Source organism: Hyperolius riggenbachi, chromosome 1, assembly GCF_040937935.1.
Source record: "Hyperolius riggenbachi isolate aHypRig1 chromosome 1, aHypRig1.pri, whole genome shotgun sequence".
NCBI lineage: Eukaryota > Metazoa > Chordata > Amphibia > Anura > Hyperoliidae > Hyperolius > Hyperolius riggenbachi.
The window spans coordinates 642213131-642239789 of NC_090646.1; the positions used below are offsets into that span (position 1 = coordinate 642213131).

General features: G+C 44.0%; 1 protein-coding gene across 1 annotated transcript in view; it reads right to left on the minus strand.

Moving 5' to 3' along the window:
- The window catches only part of LOC137543988 (stAR-related lipid transfer protein 6-like), a 27851-nt gene extending 2973 nt beyond the window's left edge, over nt 1-24878 (minus strand). Inside the window, exons 1-7 of the mRNA XM_068265049.1 lie at nt 24643-24878; nt 21674-21769; nt 21538-21587; nt 16633-16759; nt 12123-12240; nt 10190-10283; nt 1655-1821 (exon numbers count right to left, since the gene is read on the minus strand). Coding sequence (XP_068121150.1) covers nt 1655-1821; nt 10190-10283; nt 12123-12240; nt 16633-16759; nt 21538-21587; nt 21674-21763 — 646 coding nt within the window. The 5' untranslated portion in view covers nt 21764-21769; nt 24643-24878. The remainder of the gene's footprint in view (nt 1-1654; nt 1822-10189; nt 10284-12122; nt 12241-16632; nt 16760-21537; nt 21588-21673; nt 21770-24642) is intronic.
- Nucleotides 24879-26659: the final 1781 nt, after the last annotated feature.

Sequence of the window (26659 nt, forward strand, 5' to 3'; positions counted from 1 at the left end):
TTGGAAATAAAGTTTAGAGTCAATCAAACACATTTTTAGTATAGAAATATATATATTTACATAAAAAAAAAAAATTCCACGGAGCTGGCACCACCAAATGTAGTAAAAAAGCTCTTTATTCAAACGTCATTAAAATGACATTCAGTCAATGATCAAAAATGTAGCAATGGCGACAGCCCGCTGTTTCGAACTTGACGTCCTTTGTCAAGCCATACTGCTATCACTAGACATAAAACACACCTCCTTTAAATAGTGGTCAGTTACACAATCAACCAATGAGTTTGAAATCGCAACATCCAATGAGGATGCCTGACAGGGGGTGAGGACCTGATGGGGAACTACTCTAAATCATGTGATCCATGGTAGACCAATAGGAACGCTGGTCGCGTAACCGAAATACGCATGCGGACAAAAATACGCATGAAAATACGCATAAAAGCTTCCGGACCGCAAAAATGACGTCAACGCGTGTCGTACGCGTAAAAATTTACGCATGCGTCACCGGATGCGTAAATTTACCAAAAAAGTGTCCTAGGCCTCTCCCCAGTGTGGCCAGCTTAAAAAATCCTAAAGCCTCACAAAAGAAGCAAGTGATTAATCATAAAGACAAGCCCAGTTAAGGCCACATCAAAGAGGAAACAGTCGGCCCACACTGTGGAGAGCACCAAATTTTGGCAAGGAAAAGGCAAGGAAAAAGGGGGAGAGGGAGGGGGAGGGAAAGGGGGGGCAGGGAAAGGGGGCTGGGAAAGGGGGGGGGGGGAAAGGGGGGGGGAGGGGGGGGGGAAGGAGAAAAGAAAAAGGGGGGGAAACGGAAAGGCAGGGAAGGGAAGGAACCGGTCTCACCATAGATCATAAAAAAGCCAAAATAAATAAAAACATCAGGTAAAAATAACAACCCCTGACGGCATCGCCAATGGTTTACAAAGACAGAAGCATAGGCCAACAAGATCACGGCCAACACCCTTGAAGCATCAAAATTAAACACAAAAACTCAAATCATAATCTCGATTCAAACCCCCTCGACCCATAACCCCCAGGCGTTTAATCCACCAAGCTTCTCTACGTGCTAGTTCTTGTTTGCGGCTCAATTTACCTCGCCAATCAAGGGGAACACTATCGATTACTTGGACTCTCATTTGTGAAATGTTATGTCGTGCCTCTGTGAAATGACTGGACACTGTCTGGGTAGAATCCTTGTTACGGATGGCAGTCTTGTGACCCGACATCCTAACTTTAAGAGGTTTGGTCGTCATCCCAACATACCCAAGACCACATGGGCATACAATCAAGTAAACTACATAACTCGAGTCACAAGAGTACCGTCCCCTAACAACAAATCTTGTACCTCTAGAAGGGTGAGTAAAAGTACCACCTCTAGTGATATGACTGCATAAATGACAATTAAGGCAGGGATAGGTACCTTTCTTGGCATTATCAGGAAGCCTGTCCCTTGACACCCGGTGATGAAAAACCTTATCCCTGACAGTGGGGGCTCTCTTAAAAGACAAGAGAGGAGGGTAACGGAACTCGGGAATACGTGGGAAGGCCCCTTGTAAGAGGTGCCAATGTTTACGAATGGCCTTACCTATAGCTTCACTACAAGTATTAAAGGTAGACACAAATGGCATACGATGTTGTTTTGGTTGTCTCTTACCACGTCTACGCTGATCAGAAAGAGTATCAGAGGGATATCCTCTTGCTCTAAATTTAGATCTAAGGGCCTCTTGTTGTTCCTCTCGTTTGATAGGGTCGGATACAATCCTCGAAACACGGGTCATCTGGCCAGAAGGAATAGCATTCTTGATGCCAATTGGATGAAAGCTATTAAAGTGTAAAAGAGAGTTTCTATCAGTAGGTTTTACGTAAAGTGTTGACTCTACCTTACCCGATGTACAGGTAATCCGGGTATCAAGGAACACAGCCTCCTCCTTACTGCTATGCTCAGTAAATTTAATGGTTGGACATTTAGAATGAAGAGAACCAATAAACTCAATTAGGGTCGAATGTGGCCCCTCCCACAAACAAAAAATATCATCTATATAACGCCACCAGCACTTAGCGTGCTGGTGGAAGAGTGGGTGGGTATAAACAAAACTTACTTCGTATAAACCCATAAATAAACCAGCATAGGAAGGGGCCACATTCGACCCCATGGCTGTCCCCCGTTGTTGTATGTAGAAGGAACCCTGAAAGGAAAAATAGTTAAATCTCAAAATAACATTCAATAATGAAATTACGTTGTGCACTGGATAAATCTGACTGTTGCATCAAGTACCAATCGACCGCCTCTACACCTCCATCATGGGGGATGGAGGTGTAGAGGCTCTCCACATCAAGGGTGACAAGCAATGCTCCCTCACCAAGCTCACCAATAGAGTGAAGCCTGTCGAGGAACATGCTGGTGTCCCTGATGTATGAATCAACAGAAACCACAATAGGCTGCAGGATACGATCGACATATTGTGCTAACGGCACAAACACAGAACCCACGCCGGCCACAATGGGTCGCCCCGGTGGCCGGCGTGGGTTCTTATGTATCTTGGGAAGGGTATAGAATGAGGGAGTCTTTGGCCTGTCCTGTTGGAGAAAAGCATATAAAGCATCATCAATAAGACCATTAGTTTTAGCCTTTTCTAATATGCATTTAATACGAGACTGTATCTGACTCAAAGGATCCTCATCAATTCGCCTATAAACATCCTGCTGGGATAACTGTGAAAGTATCTCTTGTTCGTAATATTCAGTGTCCAATACGACAACTGCCCCGCCTTTATCAGCGGGGCGGATGGTTATTTCTGTGCGTTGTCCTAATTGGAGCAACGCCTGATGTTCAACTTTAGTTAGATTGAAATTAACCGTTCTAGAGTCATATTGAGATTCAATAAGATTCACTTCTTCCTTGACCCTGTCAATAAAGGTGTCAATGACAGGATGACTCGGGGGTAAGAAACTACTCTTATTACGTAAGCCAGTCCCTGAAAGAGAAAGTGTATTAGTATCTTCAGTAGTCCCTGAGTTTACACCTATAAAGGGGTTAGAATCAAAAAAATGCTTAAGCTTGATGTTCCTAAAAAAACGAAACAGTTCCTGATCGATCAGAAAAAAATCAGGTGAGTTGGTTGGGCTGAAGGATAGTCCATAATTAAGGACCCGTTCTTCCACAGCCGTCAAAGGATGACTTGAGATATTAACGACTAATGTCGGACCTTCGGATCTCTCCTCTGCCGTAAAGTCATTTGTCCTCTGGCGTTTCCTACGCTGGTACCTTCTGCCGCCCCTGCGTCTCCGCCCTCCCGGGCCATCGGAGACGCCTCCCGGGATGACTGTAAAAAATCACTAGAGGAGGAGTTAGCTTCAGAGGTGACTGGGCGAGAACCCTTAGGTCTAGGTTTTAAAGGTTTACCAGGACGTCTGTTCCTAACTGGAACCACCGGTCTCTGCCAGGCATACACATATCCTGTGGCATAATCAGCCAGATCCCTATGAAATTTGGATCTCTTAAGGTCTTCACCGGTTTTTCTGTAGGTCTCCATCCTCTTATTTAGGTCACCAACGTAAGCCTGAAATTCATCAGGGGGTAAGATGTTTCTCAATTGCTCACCAGTGATGTTAATCTTGTCGTCAATAGAAGGCAATTCTTTCTGTATCCGAGCTACTGTACACGTCATGGCATCAAAAGATGCTTTATTCCATATGCGCTCCCACGTGGAACAAAAGTCCGCATCATTAGGAAACAACATCGGATAGATTGGAGAGCGTACAGCTCGAGGAATCTTCTTATTGCGACAGTACTCAACCAGGGTTTTGGCATGTAGATCCAGGTCTACTCGCCGTTTACGTAAGGCTTCCAATTCACGTTTAACCGACTTCACATCAGGTTCTTGTAAAAAAGTTGCTCCACCGTCTGAGTTGGCAAAGATCCTGCTGGCTTGTTCAACAGTATAAGAGAAAGTCGCAGAGACAGTCTCATTAAAATTGTCTTCCATGGTGCAGTCACTTCCACGGTACTTTAGATGCACAATTCACAACAATGGAGAAGCACCCATGCAAGAAGACCTCTGTGTGCCTTAGCTCATGGTCACAGTACCAAGTGACCCAGTAAAAAAATTCCACGGAGCTGGCACCACCAAATGTAGTAAAAAAGCTCTTTATTCAAACGTCATTAAAATGACATTCAGTCAATGATCAAAAATGTAGCAATGGCGACAGCCCGCTGTTTCGAACTTGACGTCCTTTGTCAAGCCATACTGCTATCACTAGACATAAAACACACCTCCTTTAAATAGTGGTCAGTTACACAATCAACCAATGAGTTTGAAATCGCAACATCCAATGAGGATGCCTGACAGGGGGTGAGGACCTGATGGGGAACTACTCTAAATCATGTGATCCATGGTAGACCAATAGGAACGCTGGTCGCGTAACCGAAATACGCATGCGGACAAAAATACGCATGAAAATACGCATAAAAGCTTCCGGAACGCAAAAATGACGTCAACGCGTGTCGTACGCGTAAAAATTTACGCATGCGTCACCGGATGCGTAAATTTACCAAAAAAGTGTCCTAGGCCTCTCCCCAGTGTGGCCAGCTTAAAAAATCCTAAAGCCTCACAAAAGAAGCAAGTGATTAATCATAAAGACAAGCCCAGTTAAGGCCACATCAAAGAGGAAACAGTCGGCCCACACTGTGGAGAGCACCAAATTTTGGCAAGGAAAAGGCAAGGAAAAAGGGGGAGAGGGAGGGGGAGGGAAAGGGGGGGGGGGGGAAAGGGGGGGGGGGAGGGGGGGGGAAGGAGAAAAGAAAAAAAAAAAAAAAAAAAAAAAGGGGGGGGGAAACGGAAAGGCAGGGAAGGGAAGGAACCGGTCTCACCATAGATCATAAAAAAGCCAAAATAAATAAAAACATCAGGTAAAAATAACAACCCCTGACGGCATCGCCAATGGTTTACAAAGACAGAAGCATAGGCCAACAAGATCACGGCCAACACCCTTGAAGCACCCTTTTCTCCTTCCTCCCCCCCCCCCCCTTTCCCTCCCCCTCCCTCTCCCCCTTTTTCCTTGCCTTTTCCTTGCCAAAATTTGGTGCTCTCCACAGTGTGGGCCGACTGTTTCCTCTTTGATGTGGCCTTAACTGGGCTTGTCTTTATGATTAATCACTTGCTTCTTTTGTGAGGCTTTAGGATTTTTTAAGCTGGCCACACTGGGGAGAGGCCTAGGACACTTTTTTGGTAAATTTACGCATCCGGTGACGCATGCGTAAATTTTTACGCGTACGACACGCGTTGACGTCATTTTTGCGTTCCGGAAGCTTTTATGCGTATTTTCATGCGTATTTTTGTCCGCATGCGTATTTCGGTTACGCGACCAGCGTTCCTATTGGTCTACCATGGATCACATGATTTAGAGTAGTTCCCCATCAGGTCCTCACCCCCTGTCAGGCATCCTCATTGGATGTTGCGATTTCAAACTCATTGGTTGATTGTGTAACTGACCACTATTTAAAGGAGGTGTGTTTTATGTCTAGTGATAGCAGTATGGCTTGACAAAGGACGTCAAGTTCGAAACAGCGGGCTGTCGCCATTGCTACATTTTTGATCATTGACTGAATGTCATTTTAATGACGTTTGAATAAAGAGCTTTTTTACTACATTTGGTGGTGCCAGCTCCGTGGAATTTTTTTACTGGGTCACTTGGTACTGTGACCATGAGCTAAGGCACACAGAGGTCTTCTTGCATGGGTGCTTCTCCATTGTTGTGAATTGTGCATCTAAAGTACCGTGGAAGTGACTGCACCATGGAAGACAATTTTAATGAGACTGTCTCTGCGACTTTCTCTTATACTGTTGAACAAGCCAGCAGGATCTTTGCCAACTCAGACGGTGGAGCAACTTTTTTACAAGAACCTGATGTGAAGTCGGTTAAACGTGAATTGGAAGCCTTACGTAAACGGCGAGTAGACCTGGATCTACATGCCAAAACCCTGGTTGAGTACTGTCGCAATAAGAAGATTCCTCGAGCTGTACGCTCTCCAATCTATCCGATGTTGTTTCCTAATGATGCGGACTTTTGTTCCACGTGGGAGCGCATATGGAATAAAGCATCTTTTGATGCCATGACGTGTACAGTAGCTCGGATACAGAAAGAATTGCCTTCTATTGACGACAAGATTAACATCACTGGTGAGCAATTGAGAAACATCTTACCCCCTGATGAATTTCAGGCTTACGTTGGTGACCTAAATAAGAGGATGGAGACCTACAGAAAAACCGGTGAAGACCTTAAGAGATCCAAATTTCATAGGGATCTGGCTGATTATGCCACAGGATATGTGTATGCCTGGCAGAGACCGGTGGTTCCAGTTAGGAACAGACGTCCTGGTAAACCTTTAAAACCTAGACCTAAGGGTTCTCGCCCAGTCACCTCTGAAGCTAACTCCTCCTCTAGTGATTTTTTACAGTCATCCCGGGAGGCGTCTCCGATGGCCCGGGAGGGCGGAGACGCAGGGGCGGCAGAAGGTACCAGCGTAGGAAACGCCAGAGGACAAATGACTTTACGGCAGAGGAGAGATCCGAAGGTCCGACATTAGTCGTTAATATCTCAAGTCATCCTTTGACGGCTGTGGAAGAACGGGTCCTTAATTATGGACTATCCTTCAGCCCAACCAACTCACCTGATTTTTTTCTGATCGATCAGGAACTGTTTCGTTTTTTTAGGAACATCAAGCTTAAGCATTTTTTTGATTCTAACCCCTTTATAGGTGTAAACTCAGGGACTACTGAAGATACTAATACACTTTCTCTTTCAGGGACTGGCTTACGTAATAAGAGTAGTTTCTTACCCCCGAGTCATCCTGTCATTGACACCTTTATTGACAGGGTCAAGGAAGAAGTGAATCTTATTGAATCTCAATATGACTCTAGAACGGTTAATTTCAATCTAACTAAAGTTGAACATCAGGCGTTGCTCCAATTAGGACAACGCACAGAAATAACCATCCGCCCCGCTGATAAAGGCGGGGCAGTTGTCGTATTGGACACTGAATATTACGAACAAGAGATACTTTCACAGTTATCCCAGCAGGATGTTTATAGGCGAATTGATGAGGATCCTTTGAGTCAGATACAGTCTCGTATTAAATGCATATTAGAAAAGGCTAAAACTAATGGTCTTATTGATGATGCTTTATATGCTTTTCTCCAACAGGACAGGCCAAAGACTCCCTCATTCTATACCCTTCCCAAGATACATAAGAACCCACGCCGGCCACCGGGGCGACCCATTGTGGCCGGCGTGGGTTCTGTGTTTGTGCCGTTAGCACAATATGTCGATCGTATCCTGCAGCCTATTGTGGTTTCTGTTGATTCATACATCAGGGACACCAGCATGTTCCTCGACAGGCTTCACTCTATTGGTGAGCTTGGTGAGGGAGCATTGCTTGTCACCCTTGATGTGGAGAGCCTCTACACCTCCATCCCCCATGATGGAGGTGTAGAGGCGGTCGATTGGTACTTGATGCAACAGTCAGATTTATCCAGTGCACAACGTAATTTCATTATTGAATTATTGAATGTTATTTTGAGATTTAACTATTTTTCCTTTCAGGGTTCCTTCTACATACAACAACTGGGGACAGCCATGGGGTCGAATGTGGCCCCTTCCTATGCTGGTTTATTTATGGGTTTATACGAAGTAAGTTTTGTTTATACCCACCCACTCTTCCACCAGCACGCTAAGTGCTGGTGGCGTTATATAGATGATATTTTTTGTTTGTGGGAGGGGCCACATTCAACCCTAATTGAGTTTATTGGTTCTCTTCATTCTAAATGTCCAACCATTAAATTTACTGAGCATAGCAGTAAGGAGGAGGCTGTGTTCCTTGATACCCGGATTACCTGTACATCGGGTAAGGTAGAGTCAACACTTTACGTAAAACCTACTGATAGAAACTCTCTTTTACACTTTAATAGCTTTCATCCAATTGGCATCAAGAATGCTATTCCTTCTGGCCAGATGACCCGTGTTTCGAGGATTGTATCCGACCCTATCAAACGAGAGGAACAACAAGAGGCCCTTAGATCTAAATTTAGAGCAAGAGGATATCCCTCTGATACTCTTTCTGATCAGCGTAGACGTGGTAAGAGACAACCAAAACAACATCGTATGCCATTTGTGTCTACCTTTAATACTTGTAGTGAAGCTATAGGTAAGGCCATTCGTAAACATTGGCACCTCTTACAAGGGGCCTTCCCACGTATTCCCGAGTTCCGTTACCCTCCTCTCTTGTCTTTTAAGAGAGCCCCCACTGTCAGGGATAAGGTTTTTCATCACCGGGTGTCAAGGGACAGGCTTCCTGATAATGCCAAGAAAGGTACCTATTCCTGCCTTAGTTGTCATTTATGCAGTCATATCACTAGAGGTGGTACTTTTACTCACCCTTCTAGAGGTACAAGATTTGTTGTTAGGGGACGGTACTTTTGTGACTCGAGTTATGTAGTTTACTTGATTGTATGCCCATGTGGTCTTGGGTATGTTGGGATGACGACCAAACCTCTTAAAGTTAGGATGTCGGGTCACAAGACTGCCATCCGTAACAAGGATTCTACCCAGACAGTGTCCAGTCATTTCACAGAGGCACGACATAACATTTCACAAATGAGAGTCCAAGTAATCGATAGTGTTCCCCTTGATTGGCGAGGTAAATTGAGCCGCAAACAAGAACTAGCACGTAGAGAAGCTTGGTGGATTAAACGCCTGGGGGTTATGGGTCGAGGGGGTTTGAATCGAGATTATGATTTGAGTTTTTGTGTTTAATTTTGATGCTTCAAGGGTGTTGGCCGTGATCTTGTTGGCCTATGCTTCTGTCTTTGTAAACCATTGGCGATGCCGTCAGGGGTTGTTATTTTTACCTGATGTTTTTATTTATTTTGGCTTTTTTATGATCTATGGTGAGACCGGTTCCTTCCCTTCCCTGCCTTTCCGTTTCCCCCCCTTTTTCTTTTCTCCTTCCCCCCCCTCCCCCCCCCCCCCTTTCCCTCCCCCTCCCCCTTTTTCCTTGCCTTTTCCTTGCCAAAATTTGGTGCTCTCCACAGTGTGGGCCGACTGTTTCCTCTTTGATGTGGCCTTAACTGGGCTTGTCTTTATGATTAATCACTTGCTTCTTTTGTGAGGCTTTAGGATTTTTTAAGCTGGCCACACTGGGGAGAGGCCTAGGACACTTTTTTGGTAAATTTACGCATCCGGTGACGCATGCGTAAATTTTTACGCGTACGACACGCGTTGACGTCATTTTTGCGTTCCGGAAGCTTTTATGCGTATTTTCATGCGTATTTTTGTCCGCATGCGTATTTCGGTTACGCGACCAGCGTTCCTATTGGTCTACCATGGATCACATGATTTAGAGTAGTTCCCCATCAGGTCCTCACCCCCTGTCAGGCATCCTCATTGGATGTTGCGATTTCAAACTCATTGGTTGATTGTGTAACTGACCACTATTTAAAGGAGGTGTGTTTTATGTCTAGTGATAGCAGTATGGCTTGACAAAGGACGTCAAGTTCGAAACAGCGGGCTGTCGCCATTGCTACATTTTTGATCATTGACTGAATGTCATTTTAATGACGTTTGAATAAAGAGCTTTTTTACTACATTTGGTGGTGCCAGCTCCGTGGAATTTTTTTACTGGGTCACTTGGTACTGTGACCATGAGCTAAGGCACACAGAGGTCTTCTTGCATGGGTGCTTCTCCATTGTTGTGAATTGTATATATTTACATAGAAAGAGGGACAAAGTCCTGAAAGAGGGACAAATGAGGGTGAAAGAGGGACAGAGGGACAGGGCTCCCAAAAATTGACTGTCCCTCTGAAAAAGCAGGGACGGATCTAGGGGGGGGGGCAAGCGGGTATCTTGCCCCAGGCGCAGTTTGTTGAATTCTTAAAAAGGCGGCAAAATGAATGACAGTTTAGGCGCCAAAACCTGACCTTGCCCCAGGCGCAACTTGGTCTTGATCCGTCCCTGCGAAAAAGGGACAGTTGAGAGCTATGGTGCTGCTCTTCTGGCCCCCGGTAGGTAGGATATATATTGTGTGTTAAAATATAGAACTGTACTACAGAGCACCATGCTCAGTGTTTCATACTGTTTCATAAAATCATAATTCTAAGGAGAGGACCGAACAGTTCATGTCTGTTGTACTTACTCCGGTAAGGGAGAACAGATGTATCCACACGGGTTGTTGAAGCCTCGTATATGGGAGGAAGTGATGGGACATTTCTCATGTTCAATACTGATAGCTGTGTGCAATGAAACACGGATTTATTTTATTAAAAAATGTCTACTACATATTTTGGAAACAATCCAGTTCTTGCCACTAGAGGGCAACTACAACCCAGATAACGAACATATCTTGTATAGCAAAAAAACAACAACAAAAAAACACCAAATATTGGAAAGCTGTTTGGTTTGGGGCATTTTTATTTGTTTTATTTACATTTTTTTGGTTAATACCTATACAAAGTGATGAGCAAAATTTTGTTTTGCTCTTCACTAATTGTAAACGTTACTATTTTTCCAGAGCTGGTTGGGGAGATTCATAGCTATCTGCCAGCAGATCGTTTTACAGAACATTGAATTACAGCACTTATTGAGAATGGATATGTATTTCTGACAATTCTAAGGCACACCTGAAGCCTAATTCGATTTAAAGGACATCCGAGGTGACATAATGAGATAGACATGTATGTAAATGGCCAAGCACACAAATAACTATGCTGTGTTCCTTTTTTTCTTTCTCTGCCTGAAAGACTTAAAAATCAGGTATGCAAGTGACAGTTACTGTCTGGGTCGGGACCGGGCCAGACTATAAGGAAACCCTCACTGGTAAGGAATTACAGCCATAAAGCCCTTTCCTCGCAGGGGGGCACTCAAGAAACAGTGGAAATGTCGTGGAATACCTTTTTGAGTTAGTTTACAATGTTTATAACAAAACTTGGCTTGAACTTGGGCTATAAAGAGATCCTGAACTAAATAGGCCAAACAGAGCAAATAACAATCATAGGTTACCTACATTGAATTAGGGGTGGTCCTTCAAAGAATTCAGAGTTGATGCAGCATTATGCAGCTTTTTATGCAGCCTGGAAATGGACCAAATGAATCCCACCTCAGCTTCTTCTGGTCCATTTCGACGGTGGCAGCACTAGAAGTCCCCAAACAGCGGGCATGTAAATACGTATTTACCTTACCAGTTCTAACACAGGCGCAGCAGTGGCTCTCCGATGGGCTCAGGAAGAATTAGCTGATCGGGTGTGCTGTACTGCGCAGACGTGAGCGGACCTGATAGGGCTCAGCTATTTCTGCCAGGAGCCCCCCCCCCCTCGGGACATTTTTAAGTTTACGGTGTCTCTTTAAGTTTTCTACTAGGTGATATTTTTACACCTTAGCAGTAAAATGCCTTTTAAAGAGGAACGTCAGTGAAAATAATCTGATAACAAAAGTGCTTCATTTTTACAATAATTATGTATAAATGATTTAGTCAGCGTTTGCCCTTTGTAAAATCTTTTAAATCCCTCATTTACATTCTGACATTTATCATATTTTTACTGCTGGCAGGTGATGTCAGTGGAAGGAAATGCTGCTTGCTTTTTTGGCAGTTGGAAACGGCTGTAAATAGCTATTTACAGCAATGCAACAAGGTTCACAGACAGGAAACTGCCAGGAGTACCATGGTCCTCATAGTTTCCTGTGGGAGGAGTTTCACCACAATATCAGTCATACAGCGCCCCCTGACGATCTGTTTGAGAAAAGGAATAGATTTCTCATGGGCAATGGAATATCAGCTACTGATTGGGATGAAGTTCAATTCTTGGTCACGGTTTCTCTTTCAGCTACTGTACTTTTGACAGTACTTTACTACTTTTTAGTACAATTTCAATAATAGAGTGCTGAAACAGTATTTTAAACCGAAGCTGAAAAAATCTCCTAGGAGAAAACTCAGGAGAAAATGTGAATTGAATAGGGGCCCCTTGTCCTGGTCACAGCAATGGGAGAAATACTTTTTGATCTCAACTTTTTGGGAGGACACGTCCACAATGCCCCGCTCAAAATTAAATTGGAAAGCAGAACAACACACTTACAATTGGTGGAGATGACTCCTCCGTCGTACTTCCTAATGTGCACCATGTCTACAAATTCTCGTGATGAAATGATGCCAAAACCGTACGTGTGTGTGATGGCGTGAGAGACTACCGTGTTCTGGAATAAGACATTTATATAGTATTAGCACATAACATTGATCACAAACACACACTAGAGTAATAACTTTTAAAATAACACTTAAAGAGGAACGGTAGAGAAAATAATAATAATAATAGAGAAAATAATATAATTAAATTGCAATTATTATTATTTTTTTTTTACAATTTAGTCCACTGGGTATTAGAAATTAATGGTTACTGCAAGGGATTATGGGAAGTTTTCTCCTGTGGCCAACAGGCTGATTCCTATATTTGTATAGAGCTTTTCTCCTGTCAGACTCAAAGCGCTTGTAAGGCAGCCACAAGAGCGCACTCAGTAGGAAGTAGCAGTGTAAGGGAGACTTGCCCAAGGTACTCCTTACTGAATAGGTTCTGGGAGAGCCGAGATTCTAACCCGGGTCTCCTGTGTCAAAAGTAGAGCCCTTAACCAGTACACTTTTCAGTCACTGCTGATGCAGGAGCCCCCATTGATACCTCCCAATTGCCATACTAAGTTTTTTCCGCTGCTGAAACTAGGTAAATGACCATAAAAGTATCTATTCTGAATAATTTACTGCATTCTACTATATGTCACTACAGCACCTCTTTAATGCCTAGTACACACAAAGCAATTTTGTTTGCATTTTATATGGCAAACCTAATGCCTAGTACACAGGATGCCATTTTCTGTCAGATTGAAGGTCGAATCAATTATTTTCTACAAGTCGGATCTAACTTCTGATCCATTTTGTGTAGAAGTGATTAGAAAATCAGATCGAACCTGTGGGAGATAATCATTTTGACCATCAATCTGACAGAAAATTGCATCGCGTGTACTAGGCATTAGGGTTGCCATACACTATGCAATTTGACTGCAATCTTTGTACAATCTTTCTATTATCTATGTTTTATAAGGACCTACAGAGCTTTAACTTTGAATTGTTTATGCAGACAGAGTACATGCTCCATTTTTTATTGCCTGATGAAGCAGGAGATGCCAGCGAAACGCGTTGCACTTGCACTTTATGGAGTATATAAATAAATCCTTGTTACAGGAAAGGAATGTCACCAATGGCTGGGTGAAACAATTCTCCGTTTATTGATACATCAGTGAATACAAAGGATTAAAAAAAAAGCTCACGCGCATCGGAGCTCATGGCCCCCTTAATTATAGCTAGATAAATAAATCCTTGTTGTTTTGAATATATACAAGTCTCTTTGTGTGTCTGCTTGGAGGAGGTAAGTCCACCTCTGCCTCCTCTCATTTTAACATTTTTAGTCAATTTTATTCTTTTGGCGCCTCTGTCTGCATATACAGTTCTTGTGTCCACCCTTGGTGGAGGGGTGTTACCCACTGTTTTCTATCTACAGAGAGCGACTTCTTAATCCTGAGTGGGGACAGGTGTAATCTCCCCACCTACTCATATAGTGGTTACCTGGATGGAAACCTTGTTTGTGAGTATATCTGCATACTTACCTTACATATGAAGTCTTACACTACACATACTACACTATATTAGGCTCTCAGTGTCTCCATCTTTGTGAACTTTGAATTGTTGTCCAGGCAGGCCCTTATAATACATGAATATGTTAAGATTCATTCAAGGCTGCAATTGCTGTCAAAGGTGCATCTACTAAACGCTGACTGTGACCAAATTCATAAAAATGTCAGAGAGAGTGAATACCTTTTATAAGTGCTGTAATGTGAACCAATAAAACTAGATAATCTTAGATGATGGGATGGCCAAGGCCACCAGGGATAAGATAATTAAGTGAGTAAGTTTCCTGAAAGGAACCACACCTAACCAAAGGTGCACAGAGCTTTCTAACTTTATTAATTAGTGTCCTGCTCTAAAGTCCCATACACTGGCTCAACAGCGGTATTTTGTATCTAGCGATTAACAAGTGACTTGGAAAAGTTAGACGACTAGGCGAAAAACAAGATAAGGACCGCAAAGTAACTGATAAGAAGAAGTTGGATCGTTCGTTTCCGCAGTTCGGTTTGATTTTGGAAATGACAAGAAGATTTGTGTGCAAGATAACAATCAGTACAGAAATCTAGTACGACTATACATCAACCAAAATCGCAGAACCTTGCCTGAAGTCAGTGGCGTAGCTAAGGAGCTGCAGGCCCCGATGCAAGTTTTGCAATGGGGCCCCCCCAAGCACTCTAGACATAACAATTGATACGGCGCACCAAAAACCTGCCAATGGCAACTACAGTGTCAGAGGTGCAAGAAGGGGATGGGGAACAGCTTGTTAATAATTACCATTATTCAAAGCATCTATAGAAGTAATTATTATGAGCACAGGACCAATAGAGAGCTAATACTGTAGTTGAGGGTGGGCCTTTCGGGGCCCCTCTGGCCTAAGGGCCCCGATGCGGTCGCTACCTCTGCACCCCCTATTGCTACGCCCCTGCCTGAAGTGTTGTGATGTCTACAGCTATAGACGTACGTATGTTTGGACGTGTATAGCCTGTGTCCTTTTTACTTTAATTCTTCAGTCGGTTTTGGTTACACGATTGTCGTAGTGAATGTGGTACTAGAATGTCGTATGTATATAGTTATATTTCAATGAATTAATATCATTTTTCTACTTCTCTTTTTTTATTTTAACTTATCCGACATGTCGTCCGCAACGTAGAAAGGAAATACATCAAGACTTACGGAGTTCGGCGACAACTGTGGTCTCTCCGCAGTCAGGTGTGTACAGCTGTTGACTGAAAAGAGACACGTGCTTTGTGTTTAGCGATATGCTAATCACACGTCCTTGGCCAAGTCGCTCATTGGGTCGTGCGGTGTGTATAACTGTCGTTTGTACGTTAAGACGTATTTTGTCTTGACAAAAAAACGTTTGTCGTTCGTATAAAGTCGACCACTGTTGAACGTGTTTATGAGGCTTAAGAACACAGTTCATCCAACAAACTTTATACAAACAGAAATGGAAACTACTTTTATTTAAAATACACCTGACCCAGTTTTCCACCCCAATAATACTTCTAATACTGTTTTATTACCATCCCCCCTTCCGACGCCCCTTGTGACCCCCGTTCTGCTTAGTCGTAATCTTTGACTGAGCAGAATGCCGATTATAGGCAGGAAGGAAGTGGCAGTACTTCCTCCTCTCTGCCAGTCCTTTAATTCTGTCCCCTTCACTCGCCGCATTAGTTTCAGATATAAGGGAGGGAGGTGGCCACTAGATATCAGGGAACTGTACAGGGGTGGGAGGATTACTAGACACCAGGGAACTGTATAGGGAATGAAGGAGGAGGGACACTAGACACCAGGGAACTGTGTAGGGAATGGAGGAGGAGGGCCACTAGACACCAGGGAACTGATTCGTGAGGGAAGGTTCACTAGACACAAGGGAACTTTATAACAGAGGAAGATGGCTACTAGACATTGAAGTTGGCCCGTGACTTGGTCCCAGTGTTCAATTTCGGCCCACTTTGTGTTCGAGTTTGACACCCCTGTTCCAGAAGGTCCCAGCTATGTGGCTATTGGGGGAAGGAGGACATGAACATGATAAGTCTCTGGAGGATTTAGAGGCCTACCCCTTTCTAGGTATCTATCTTTTGTGTTACAGGCCACCTCAGACATCTCTTTACAGAGTCCAAGTCCTGATAGGTCAGTGACGTTTTGGCAGCACAAGGGAGACTTAAACAATGCTAAACACATGGATTTAACATTTTAGGTTATACATTACTACAGAATAAGTTAATAAATATGTGGTATAGGACATCCAGACATACAATAGGAGTGTAACTGCATTTTCTGATGAGGCATAACAAGTATTTCCACAGGATGGATGAAAGTCTCCATATATAGTTTGTTGTCCTTGAGGATCTTCCATTGATATACGTATAAAGTTGGATGAACCATGAGACGGAATAGGGTCAGCAAGGGGTTTATAGCATTGGATTGCACTGTGCTCATTGGACGCAGTTCCATACAGGAGAACACATTTGTAGGGAACTTATTTATCTTTTCCCTCCTGGCCTTGAACGCAGAACCACCTGAGATTGTCAGCTTTTATGGACAGGTGTTATCTCTAAAATCGTACTGTATATTGCCGGCCAAGTAAGGTAAATCCTCAGGTTACAGGAACAGGTAAGTAATAATGGTTAATTACAAATATTTAAATACCTTTTTGATGTTGTGGGTTTTTTTTCAGTTTCTAACTCTTTGTGGAAATGGAAAAAAAGGTACATAAGTACCCCTATACCCATTGCACCTGAGAAGGGGGCGGGCATCTTGACTCCTAGATGCCACCATGAACCCATCCACCCACGACCCCCCCCCCCCCCCCCCCCCCCCCCCGGAAGCCAACACCACCAAGGTCAACCTTCTCAGGGCTCTGTGTGGTGAGATCAGGATAAACACTGGCAAAAAAAGTGAAGCTGGAGGACCTGGTCGATGCGGTCTACGAGGGAGTACGATTTCACAGCCTTGTCCCACTTCCTCCTGTACTCAGCGAGATACATATACGGGATGACTTTCTCTGGCACCTCCTCAATGATCCCCTCCCCGCGATATCTGGATGAACAGGAGAAACAGACAGAAGCATTTACATGCCGGGCAAGAGTCAGACTGGAAAGTAAAAATCGGCACACCTTGCATAGATGTAAAAATCTACAACTTAAAGAGGAACTCCAGTGAAAATAATGTAAGAATAAAAAAGTGCTTAATTTTTACAATAATTATGTATAAATGATTTAGTCAGTGTTTGCCCATTGTAAAATTGTTTAAATCCCTGATTTACATTCTGACATTTATTACATGGTGCCATTTTTACTGTTGGCAGGTGATGTAGCTGCTGCATGCTTTTTTGGCAGTTGGAAACAGCTGTAAACAGCTTTTTCCCACAAAGCAACAAGGTTCACAGACAGGAAACTGCCAGGAGTACCATGGCCCTCAGAGATTCTTGTGGGAGGGGTTTCACCACAATATCAGTCATACAGCGCCCACTGATGGTCTGTTTGTGAAAAGGAATAGATTTCTCATGTAAAAGGGGTTAACAGCTACTGATTGGGATAAAGTTCAATTCTTGGTCGGAGCTTCTCTTTAATTGCACATCAATTAAAAGCATAGCACAAGACAAGGCAGCACAAGAGCTGACACGTTTTTGACCCTGCTGGGTCTTTACTCGTAGATGAAATGACACCAAATTACACACATTAAATAGTGGTAGCTCCTCTCCTCAGGACCACACCTAAATCAGGTAACACATTTCTCGTAAAGAGACTCTGTAACAAAAATGTCATCCTTTTTTCTACCATCCTACAAGTTCCTAAACCTATTCTAATGTGCTTTGGCTTACTGCAGCACTTTCTACTATCACCGTCTCTGTAATAAATCAATGTATCTTTCCCCTGTCGGACTTGTCGCCCTGTGTCTGGAAGGCTGCCAACTCTTCCGTGCTGGTCTGTTATGCACACCCCTCTCCAGGCCCCTCTATGCACACTCCATTGTGTGTGTTATTTACATAAGCCATCAGCGTCTCTGCTATCTGATATCAGTGAAAGAGAGCTGGATAAAAATCCTCCTCTGTTCAGGCTGTGAAAGGACCTGGCTGACACATACTGAGGAATTACAGACAGGGCAGAGCTGTCTGCAGGAAGAAACAGCCTGTCACTAGTATTCAGTGGATGAGAGTTGCAGGGGGGAGAAGGTATACAGCCTTCTTGTGTATGGATGTATTTTCTATGTGTGGACATACTGTACATCAACCTACTTCCTGTTTTGGTGGCCATTTTGTTTGTTTATAAACAAACTTTTTAAAACTGTTTTTTACTACTTTTAATGCGGCGAGGAGCGGCGAAATTGTGACAGAGGGTAATAGGAGATGTCCCCTAACGCACTGGTATGTTTGCTTTTGTGCGATTTTAACAATACATATTCTCTTTAACCTTAAGGACCAGGCATTTTGCGCGGGAGGGGGGTGCGCGCGTTTGGGGGGGTCAGACGGCCGGATCCCGTCTGTGGCTGGCTATATTTGTGTCCCCCATGGTGGCCTGTGCCCCCCCTTCTGCCAGCAGCCTTCACTCACCTTCCAGGCTCCAGCGATAAGCCGCACGGGACCCTCTTCTCCGGCCGGCATCTTCGTTCTATCTGACGATCAGTTCCGGGTCGCGGCTTGATGACGTCATCAAGCCGGGACCCGGCGCTGATGTCAGACGGAGCGGAGATGCCGGCCAGAGCGGAGGGGGGCGCCGATCGTCGCAGGAACGGCAGGGAGGTGAGTGGATCCTCTTCTTTCCCCCCCTGCCGCCGCAGCTGTCAAACTGATCACTACGATCGGGCGGCGATCGTAGTGATCACGTGATCAGCAGCCATACGCGATGGCTGCTGATCACTCGGGGGAGATGTCGGCTGTCATATGACAGCTTAATCTCCCCGTCCGGGTGCGCACGATCGCGTCGGGAGCGGAAACTGCGGGCCGGTGTAGATCCTACGCCGCATCCTACGCCGCATCAGGCTAGAACAGCCACAAGTGCGGCGTAGGATCTCATAGAGGCGGTCCCGAAAAGGTTAAGATGGCCACTAACAATACAATTTGCCAAATGATCGTTTATGCATGATTATACGTATGAACGATCAGAAATGATCTTTTGGGACCACTAATGGATGAAAATCTCCAAACCAATCCAATTTATGAAATCGATCTATTTGTGTGGACATACTGTACATCAACCTACTTCCTGTTTTGGTGGCCATTTTGTTTGTTTATAAACAAACTTTTAAAAACTGTTTTTGACTACTTTTAATGCGGCGGGGAGCGGCGAAATTGTGACAGAGGGTAATAGGAGATGTCCCCTAACGCACTGGTATGTTTACTTTTGTGCGATTTTAACAATACATATTCTCTTTAAGATGGCCACTAACAATACAATTTGCCAAATGATCGTTTATGAACGATTATATGTATGAACGATCAGAAATGATCTTTTGGGACCACTAATGGATGAAAATCTCCAAACCAATCCAATTTATGAAATCGATCCAATTTTTCAAATCGATCTTGTCAATCTGATCAGACTGGGTAGGAACATTTTTATTTGTTAGTGGTCCCAAACGATCAGTTCCGATCGTTCATTCGAATAATCATTTGAAAACAATTGTTCGGCAAATTGTATCATCGTTAGTGGCCACCTTAAGAGAAGTTTTTTACCCGATTTAGGTGTGGTCACCTTTAAAAAGACAAGAATCTACTATCAAGCATATATATAGTGTGGTGTATTGGAGAGAGACTGGAGCTTCTCCTAACATACATCATGCTGTTTGTATATGTGACTGTCAGAACCCGAAGTCTGGCCACTTCGGGTTCTGGCCGGTCAATACTAGAAGTGGGCAGGGAGAGATAAAATACATGAACTACTGGCCTTTTTCTAACTCTGGGACACTTAATAGGCTGCCACCGATTAGAGACAGTAAAACAGTCAACCTACTTTGTAAATGTTTAAATAAAAACAAAACATGGGATGCTTAAAAAGTTATTATTAGGAGCAGGAGATTAAATATAATTATTTACCTCATCAGTTTACTTTCACCTCGGATTCGCTGTAAGTGTCCAATAAAATTGTGTCTTTGATACCCCACCCCTCACAAGGTAAGATTAATTATTCTTACAGTCTTAAAATATATATATATATATATATATATATATATATATATATATATATATATATATATTTGGCATGCCTTTTCCCACCCATTCCATTTTTTCCCATAGATGGGGGCTCCCCAAGTGACATTAATCCAGTGGTCCGTGTTTTTATTGGAGAGCGGCCGATAACATCCATATATTTGACAAGACCTGGGAGGAGATGGAATTCTCTCCCTGCTCGCTACTGTGGTTTCCTTTAGCAACCCAGCAGGGCCAGAGCTGCCATTAACACAAAGGGGGCAACTGCACAGCCTGACCCCTCCCCCCAGTGGTCTCCCGCTGACTGCTCCCCGGGCCCCCGCATGTCCCATAGCTGAGCTGCCTTGTAGTAGTAACGCACCCTTTTACACTTAGTTGCTCTCAGTTATAAGTGAAAAAAAAACGGATTTTCAAAGTAAGTCCCATGTTTTCCTACGGCACCTTTCACACTTAACACGTTTTAACTGAAATCTTTTTCACAATGCACTGCTATGGAAAAAACGCGTACTAACACATACTAATACACACTAACGCATAGCAACTGTGTAAATGGGCCTGCTGGATGAAGAAGACACAGACAACATGGCTGAAGACGGAGATCGTAACACGGCAGCTGTCGGAACAAGTGAATTATTCAAAGCAGCTCAACTACGGGACATGTGGGGGCCCGGGGAGCAGCCAGCAGGAGACCACCTGGGGTCTGGTGGAGCAGGGGAACGAGGCCGACTTTGCTTGAGTGTGTGTGTGTGTGTGTGTGTGTGTTTTCTGTATAGTGTGTGTGTGTAGGTGTGTGTGTGTAGTGTGTGTGTGTGTGTTTTCTGTATAGTGTGTGTGTGTAGGTGTGTGTGTGTGTGTGTGTATTCTGTACAGTGTGTGTGTGTGTGTGTGTGTTTTCTGTATAGTGTGTGTGTGTAGGTGTGTGTGTGTGTGTGTATTCTGTATAGTGTGTGTGTGTGTGTGTTTTCTGTATAGTGTGTGTGTGTGTGTGTGTGTGTTTTCTGTATAGTGTGTGTGTTTGTGTGTGTGTGGGGGGGTGTCTGTGTCTTCTGTATAGTGTGTGTGTGTGTGTGTCTGTGTGTGTGTTTTCTGTATAGTGTGTGTGTCTGTGTGTGTGTTTTCTGTATAGTGTGTGTGTGTGTGTGTGTGTGTGTGTGTGTGTGTCTGTGTGTGTTTTTTCTGTATAGTGTGTGTGTGTGTGTGTGTGTGTGTGTAGGTGTGTGTTTTTTCTGTATAGTGTGTGTGTGTAGGTGTGTGTGTGTGTGTAGGTGTGTGTGTGTGTGTTTTCTGTATAGTGTGTGTGTGTTTTCTGTATAGTGTGTGTGTGTGTGTGTGTGTGTGGTGTGTGTGTGTCTGTGTGTGTGTTTTCTGTATAGTGTGTGTGTCTGTGTGTGTGTTTTCTGTATAGTGTGTGTGTGTGTGTGTGTTTTCTGTATAGTGTTAGTGGGTGTGTGTGTGTGTGTGCGTGTGTCTGTGTGTTTTCTGTATAGTGTGTGTGTGTGTGTGTGTGTGTGTGTGTGTGTTTTCCTTCATATTAACATTTTAATAGAGAAATATATACTATATATTTACATAGAAAGAGGGACAAATGAGGAGGAAAAAAGGACTGTGGGACAAAGAGGGACTGTCCCTCCAAAAGAGGGACAGTTGGGAGCTATGGTGTTCTACTCACACATTTCCTGAGTACTCGTTGGAAGGCTTCCAGGACACAGTGATGCCTTTCTGAAAAGAGCACAGACAGTTCAGCCCGCACATGTCTAGGAAATAACAGGAAATACCGTAAGGAGTTCAGCTGGATCCTTACTCACTGTGGACTTGACCACTTTCCAGCCCGAGCTGTCCTGATAATACGTTAAAATCTTCTGCGACACGTCATCTGCCAGCTTCTGATAATCCATCCTCCGCTGGAAAAATGTGATAAATGTAAGGAAGACTATTGCAAGAAATAAAAATTCCTTGTTTACTTAAAATCTCAGTTCACTCTCACTTTATATTTCTTTATAACTGCATTTAAAGAGGCCCAGCAGTGACATTTGGTAGAATGTAGTAAATTATACAGGCTACCCAATTTTATGGTAATTTTCCTACTTTCAGCTTCAGAAAGACTTCCTATATGTTGCCTTATATGGGTATGTAGCACCGCCCTTTCAGTGATGTTTAGTCTAGGCTGTTTAGCTATGCGTAAGTCTGAGTTGCAAGTCTTCCAAATATGCTATCAGCAATACCAATATCTCTCTTGCGGGATCTTGTGACAATGATGTCACTTCCTGCACAGAATAAACTCCACTCTCAACACATCTTCCCTGCAGGCTTTGCCATCCGTGAATACTGTTTTCACCAATTACCAACATGGCACGCCACAAACCCCACTCCTAAACAATACCTCTGTCATGAAGCAGGGTATGTGGCCTGGTTGCCACAATATTTTGGTAGGTGGCATGATTTTTCAGACCAAGCTTCCATCGTCCATGGCCCACTGTAAGCTCTTTATAGGGGACAGAGGTCCGCATGGGCATTCTGACTGGTCTGTAGTCATATAGTCCCTTACACAGTAAACGGTTACGCACACTGCATGTTCTGACACATTTCTATCAGGGCCAGCATTACGCTTTTCAGGAGTTTACACTACAGATCTCCTTCTGTGGAATTAGACCAGACAGGCCAGTTTTCACTTCCCATGTGCACCAATCGGGGCCAGAGCTATCATAGTAAAAAATGGGCAATTGCCCCAGAGCCTGTAGGGGCCCCAGAGGTGTCCCTCCCCCATTGCTCCCCAGGGACTCTGCAGAGTCTGTTAAGTTGGGAGGTGATTGGGGGAGGGTCAGCAGCCAGCTCAGGGGCCCAGGAGGGAGATTTGGCTGCAACAAAGGGCCTCTAATGACGCTTTTTGGTCGGGGGTGTCTGTTGGGGGGGCCCCCAGGCTAATCTTTTCCTAGGGACTAATTTGTACTTGAACCGGCCCTGACACCAATGAGCTTTGGGCACGCACGTCCTGTCAATGGTTTACTTGTGATCCTTCCTTAGACCAATCTTAGTGGGTACTAAACATGGCATAACAGGGACAACCCCCCAAACCTGACCTGTCAGTGTTCTCAATGTTGTGACTGACTGGTATATGTTATAAGTGACAGTATATTGCCATCATGCCATGTTCCCTCCTATCTAGAAGGGGAGTTCCTTGTTTTGCCTATAATCATATATATTCCCAACAAGACAGAAGCTGTCACTTGCATGCCTAAAAATTAACTCTTTCAGGCAGCAAAAAAAAAACAAGTAAAACAGCCTGGTTATTAAAATGTTTTGCACAGTACATACACATGTTTATCTCATCATGTCACGTAGAGTACACTTTAAAGAGAAACTGTACCCCACTCTATATACATACCATGAACTCTGTGTTAAATGCTAAAATACAGTAACTGAAAGTATATTTACTTTGAGGGAGCTGTAGAACCCAGTCTTTAAAGGATACACAAGGCAAATATAATAAAATCAAATTTACTTATGTGGGGCTCCCTCCAGCTCCTAGAATTCTATGTGTCCCTCACCGCAGCTCCGCTTTATGCCAGTCTTCTGGGTTCCACTCCATAACGGGCAACCGCAGCCGGGAACATTCTGCGCGGGCACAGAAGCTCCATAGGAGCTGAGGTGGGGCATGCAGCAGAGCCCACAAACAACCTAAGAAGTTGGCCTGACCACTCTGAGTACTGCCTGTGATTTGTGCTGGTTGGTTGAGACTGCTGGTTAGTTGAGCTCCCAATAACCGGGACTCCTCCGTATATAGCTATAGATAATGTTTCTGATCCTGAAACCAGGATATTTAATGTAAAAGTGCATATTCTAAATCATTTACTGCATTCTACTGTATGTTGCTGGCTCCTGGTTCAAATCCCAACCAGGGCACTATCTGCAAGGAGTTTGTATGTTCTCCCCCTGTCTGCATGGGTTTCCTCTAGGCACTCTGGGTTTCCTCTCACATCCCAAAAACATACAGATAAGTTAATTGGCTTCCTCTTAAAATTGGCCCTAGACAAGGATGCATACACTACATGCAGTGGCGTAGCTAAGGAGCTATGGGCCCCGATGCAAGTCTTACATTAGGGCCCCCCAAGCACTCTATACATAACAATTGATACGGCGCACCAAAACCTGCACATGGCAACTACAGTGTCAGAGGTGCAAGACGGGGATGGGGAACAGTTTGTTAATGATTACTACTATTCAATGTATCTATAGAAGTCATTATTATGAGCACAGGACCAATAGAGAACTAGTACTGTAGTTGAGGGAGGGTTCTTCGCGGCCCCTCTGGCCCAAGGGCCCCGATGCGGTCATTAGCTCTGCACCCCCTATTGCTACACCCCTGACTACATGATAAATACATAGACATGACTATGGCAGGGATTAGATTGTGAGCTCCTCTAAGGGACGGTTAAGTCAAAAGACAATATACTCTGTACAGCGAAGATGTCAGTGCTATATAAATACTAATCAATAAATAAAAATTTATATCAAGGATGTAACAATAGGTACCAAAAGAATGGAACTATTTCTAACAGCTCTCTGGTGCTGAGTATGTCAGCCTATGTCAGTAACACGGTGACGGCGTTACTGGCAACAGAACGCTCTATAAATATCCCAGGAACATCTTGCAGAGAGAGTGAGCAGTGACTGACCTCCTTAAGAATGCAGAGTCGTGGAACAGAACACAGTCAATCCTCAGTATGAATGGGATCTCCTCGATTTCTGCTGAGCAGGGATTTCTCAGTGCTCTTACCTTGGTGTGTGGAAGGTAGGGAACAGGCAGCAGCAGAGATTGAATCCTCCTCCTATGTACTTTGAACTGGAACCTGCCTTACCTAACAATGCACGGAATATGGCAGGAAGTCCTGATATAGGGAGCTGCTGCTAAAGCATATACTGTACTGTACTGTAAGGGTCATGTGACCTCATATGAAGCAAAGTCCTGTCATGTTTCTTATGGGCATAGAAATCCCAGCCAGGAGTCACACAAACCTGTGTTATCTGGGCTCGCATACTTTACTGTGCTCATAGACCTTTATTCTGTTTAAAGTACACAACTGTGACAGCTCAGTCAGCCCTAGAGCAGGTGAAATTCCAGGTGTGTCACTGAGCTATGCAAAACGTTTTGTAATTTAAAGTGGTACTGTAGAGTCTGAAGCGAGAATAAATCTCGCTTCACACCTCCTAAATAGCAGGGGCATTTGTGCCCCTGCTAAAACGCCACTATCCCGCGGCTGCACGAGGGTCCCTGTCCCCCCAAATCCCCTCCGTAATGCGGGGGAGCGTTTCCGCATTGGGGCAGGGCTAACCGCCGCAGCCCTGCCCCACGCGCGTCTGTCAGCGCGTATCTCCGCCTCTCCCCCGCCCCTCTCAGTCTTCCTTCACTGAGAGGCGGGGGAGAGGCGGCGATGCGCCGCTGATAGACGTGACTGGAGGCAGGGCTGCAGCCGTTAGCCCTGCCTCCAGGAGCGACCAAATGCACGACCAAGTCGTGCTGGGGTGGGTTTGGGGGTGAAGGGACCCCCTTTGTGCGGCGCGATAGTGGCAGTTTAGCAGGGGCACACGTGCCCCTGCTAACTATGTGCTCTAAAGCGAGATTTATTCTCGCTTCAGAGTCTCTTTAAAGAATAAAATTGCTGATCTTTTATAATATTCATTTATAGATGATTTAGTCAGTGTTTGCCCATTGTAAAATCTTTCCTCTCCCCGATTTACATTCTGAAATGTACTTCATTGTGACATCTTAAGTCCTGCCAGGTGATCTGTATGGAATGTTTGTTACTGAGAGTTCTATGCACAGAGGGAGATACTGCTTGCTGGGCAGTTGGAAAAAGCTTTTATTTCCCACAATGCAACGAGGTTCACAGATAGCAAACTGTCAGGACCATGGTCATGACATCACCCTGTGGGAGGGGTTTCACCACAATATCAGCCATACATATGTCCTGATTATTTATGCGAGAAAAGGTAAAGATTTCTCATGGGAAAGGAGGTATCAGCTACTGATTGGGATGAAGTTCAATTCTTGGTTAAAGTTCCTCTTAAAGAGCAAAGGACGTTCCAATTTACTGTAGGAAAATATTATTTTCCAGGCTTTGGCGACATGCTGCATAATGTGATAACCTTACCTCAGTTGTGAGTTTAGTTTTTTAGAGGAGAAATAGGAATTTCTTTTGCTATTAAATATACTGTCTAAGTTGTACCTTTATGTATCACACCGTCCCTCGTTTCCCTACTAAGGTCCCACTTTTGGCCTGATCATTACTGACAGGTTTTGGACTAGCCCATCTTCTCATGGGGGGTTCTCAGGGTTTTCAGCGAGCAGGGAGGCTGGGCAAAATATTTTTTAGGGAGTGTCTTTGTAAAGAATAAAGGCCATGCTGAGAAACCCCCATGAAAAGATGGACTAACCCAAAACCTGTCGGTAATGTCTGATTTCTACTACCTACAGTAAGTGACAGCAACATAGGAGAAGTAATTTATGGCTCATTTTACTCAGGAGGAAACGTACTTCTTATTTCTGTGTGTTTTAAATGTTAAGATTTTTCACAACAGTTCCTCTTTAAATGCCCATTCTTTACTATTTCCATGCTTATTTCCAAATATGAATCTAAAAACAAAAATGAATATTGTGTCCAGTGCTGACATCCTGCAGCATGTCCGATAAAAATGCTCGGCATGAAATTGGTCGAATCATCAGGCATAATTTTTGCAGCACCGATTCTTTTTTACAATTCGATGGTGATAATTGAATCAGATGGTCAAACGGC